Source organism: Myotis brandtii, unplaced genomic scaffold, assembly GCF_000412655.1.
Source record: "Myotis brandtii unplaced genomic scaffold, ASM41265v1 scaffold39360, whole genome shotgun sequence".
Taxonomy (NCBI): domain Eukaryota; kingdom Metazoa; phylum Chordata; class Mammalia; order Chiroptera; family Vespertilionidae; genus Myotis; species Myotis brandtii.
The window spans coordinates 3,956-7,493 of NW_005365096.1; the positions used below are offsets into that span (position 1 = coordinate 3,956).

The window sequence follows — 3,538 nt, forward strand, 5'->3', positions numbered from 1 at the left end:
CGGGAGGGGGGTGCTGCCCTAGAAGAGGCAGAACAATAGCCATTTCCACGAAAGAGACTGAGGTCACACTGAGCAGGTACAAGGCCCAGGCACTGGCCTCAGGTCCCCACACATCCGACCCAAGGCCACTGCTTTGGTCTCTGAGGGCTGCAGAGTCAGGGGCTCATGACCTCCAGGACTTGGCCTGGGTGACAGAGCCGCAGACAGCAGAGCAGACGGGGGTCTCCCCGGGCATCAAGGTCCCCACACTGTGGAGGACGCGCCTCTTCCCAGATCACAGTGGGCAGCTCAGCGCAGGCAGAAGCACCGCCCAGCTGACAGGGGATGGTGCCCAGGGCCTAGGGGCACCATGACTGGGAGAGTGTGGGAAATTCAAAGCAGGGCAGGCATAGCGGCCTCCCAGGGCTATGGGTGTCCACAGAAGCGATCACAGGGCTACCCTGTGGCCTGTGCTGAAGGAAAGACAGGAGCAAAGGAAAACGAGGTGTGGGGAGAGGGGACCCTGACCCTCAGGGACAAGCTAAGGTCCTGTGGGGGGAGGGGAAAGCATGTGAGGTCAGAAGGCGTCTCACTCCATTCCACGGTGACAGGGCTGGTGCTGCTGGGGTGCCGCACTTGGCAGGTGTAGACCTCCCCGCTCCGGGGAACTGTCTCCAGCATCACCAGGGTCTGGAAGGTCCAGTCCCCGTTCCGGATCAGGCCCGTGGACACCACCCCGGCCTCCTCTTCCTGGCCGTTGCGCAGCCAGCGGACCTCAATGTGGCCCGGATAGAAGCCGTTCACGGAGCAGACCAGGAGGTTGTGGTGCTGCAGGCGCTGGGTCTTTGCAGGATACACGGTCACTGTGGGCTCAGCTAGGACAGAGAAGGCGAGGGAGACGTGAGCAAGACAGGCAGGTCCCTTGGTGGCTCCCTTTCGGCCTCATCTCCAGTCCCAGGCTCCAGGCCCAGGCAAGGCCCCCTCAAACCCGCCCTGTGGCCCAGCTGGAGATAGTGCCATGGGCCTTGAATCTCTGCCTACAACCCAGGCCACTGGATTTGAGAGACGTTGAGGACATTTGGGGGATTTTTCATGTCTTGAAACAGTTCCTCATTGTTGAATGAAGTGTTTACAAATCTTTGCAAGGCGCAGAGTGTGTGAGTTCCAGTGTGATTTCTGGAGCAGGGCTGCCTGGGTCACATCCAGGCTGTGCCTCTTACTGGGTGATCCTGGGAGACCCTCTCTGCTCAGCTCCTCACCTGCAAAGGGGGTGATAATACTAGCTCACCACTTAAGGACATATGAGGATCAAGGGGCCTAAAATATGTAAAACAGTAGCTGGAACGTAGCCATCACTATATGTCAGCTGTTTATTATATAGTAGAGGCCTGGTGCATGAATTAGTGCATGGGTGGGGTCCCTCGGCCTGCCAAAAATCGAGGCCTATTGGGGGCCAGACAGCTGAAGGGAGGGACCCCGGGAGGTTGGCCAGCAAGTCAGGGAGGAAGGGGCCACGGGAGGTTGGCCGCCAGCCCCCCCCCATTGGGGCTGATCGGGGGTGCCGGCTGGGGGCCAGGAGAGGTTGGCTATGGGAGCACACTGACTACCGGGGCAGCTTCTGCATTCAGGGTCTGCCCCTGCTGGTCGGTGTGCATCATAGTGACTGGTCGACCAGTCATTCCTGTTGTTCCAGTTGTTCAGTCGCTTGGGCTTTTATATATATAGATGGAGAGAAAATATAAGGAAAGCAGAGGGAGAAACTGGGGAACAGCTTGGGGAAAATCAGAATTCAGGGTATGAAGTCCTGGGAATGCGATCACACCTGAGAACAGAAAGGCAGGTGATTCTCTAGCTCAGGGGGCTGAGTCCTGAGGGAGAGGGAGGAGCAGGACAGGCACTCATTATAATACTTATAGTGACACTCACTGAGCAACCCGCTCCTTCTCAACAGAAGCCAATCTTGTTATTAGGATTCCTGTCATTTTATAATTGTCTCTCTTTTCAATATGACATTTGAGCTCAGGGCAGGGGCTGGAACTCATTAACATGTGTGTTTCCTGCCTGAGACCAGGCTCAATAAATACAATGAGGGGAGAGAAGGAAGAGATGGAGAAGGTGGAGGAGTTGGAGGAGAGAGAGGAGGAACCTGGGGAAAACATTTTTACTTTACCCTAAAAAAGTAGATTTAAGATTGATGGTAAATCATTGCTAGCAGCCTGGCCTGTGTGGCTCAATGGTTGAGTGTCACCCTATGAACCAGGAGGTCATGGTTCGAATTCCAGTCAGGGCACATGCCCAGGTTGCAGCTCGATCCCCAGTGTGGGGTGTGCAGCAGGCAGTTGATCAGTGGTTCTCTCTCATCATTGATGTTTCCATCTCTCTCTCCCTCTTCCTTCCTCTCTGAAATCAATAAAAAATATATTTTAAAAAAAATCATTGTTAACAACTTTGCAGTACATTTCATTACATTAAAGATCTTTAAATTCCTAAAATGGAAAGTAATAAAAGAGAATGAAAGCACAAGCCAGGAACTGGAGAAAATGTTGAATCCATGTTAGCAAAGTGTCCCTCTTGCTGCCTAGAGAACCCGGAAAAATCACTGAGAAAAAGGCCCGGACCCCAGGGATGACGGACAACAGGCCATTCCTAGAGCAGGAACAGCCATTAGCCAACAGGTACGTGAAAACTGTTCAAGAACCTTAGAAATCAAAGAAGGATGAATTAAAAATAAAAAAAAAATTTCAACTGAGTATTTGGCAACATTGAAAAAGATTTAAGAAAACAATGGGAGGTAAATTGTCAGAACTCTAAACAGTTAACATGTAATGACTTAAATGCTGTCATTCTGTGTAGATGTGACATCAGTGAGTTAAGTAACACAATTACAATTAGACCCTGGCTCACCATCACCCCCTCTGTGAACACAGGGGCACTGAGGGGGGAACAAGACACTGAGACCTGAAAGGAGCTCAGAGAGGCCAGAGGTGCCTCGGAGGCCCCGCCCCTCACACCCAGCCTGACCCTCCGCCCAGGGAAAGGTTTGTGCACTGAGCACCCCTATTCCAGGGCTCAGGGTCAGGGGGAAAAAAAAACCATCACCCCCTCTGTAAACACAGGGGCACTGAGGGGGGAACAAGACACTGAGACCTGAAAGGAGCTCAGAGAGGCCAGAGGTGCCTCGGAGGCCCCGCCCCTCACACCCAGCCTGACCCTCCGCCCAGGGACAGGCTTGTGCACCCAGCACCCCTAGTCCAGGGCTCAGGGTGGGGGGATGGGGGGAGTTGGCCAAGACAGACCGACTCCCTCCTCCCACCTCCCTCTCAGCTGCTCCCCAAACCCTCCCCTGACTGGACAGGACTGGGCACCCCCGGAAACGCCCTACACAGGACAGGACCACAGGGTACCCACAGCCGCCCTCAGGCCCCTCATGGGTGATCCTCATAGCCCTGTGTGCGCACCCCCCCTCCCACCTCTTCCCCAGTCCTCTTCCCCCCTACCCCGCGCTCACTTTGCCGAGGCACCAGGAATCCAGACACCCTGTAGTTGTGTCTGCAGTACG

General features: G+C 54.4%; 1 protein-coding gene across 1 annotated transcript; it reads right to left on the reverse strand.

Moving 5' to 3' along the window:
• Positions 1–345: 345 nt before the first annotated feature.
• LOC102245034 (DLA class II histocompatibility antigen, DR-1 beta chain) lies at positions 346–3,533 on the reverse strand (the record flags this gene model as incomplete). The annotated part of the gene is made up of 2 exons (XM_005872849.2): positions 346–854; positions 3,488–3,533. Coding segments are annotated over 2 exons (465 nt in total), but the record flags the coding sequence as incomplete, so codon positions are not given.
• Positions 3,534–3,538: the final 5 nt, after the last annotated feature.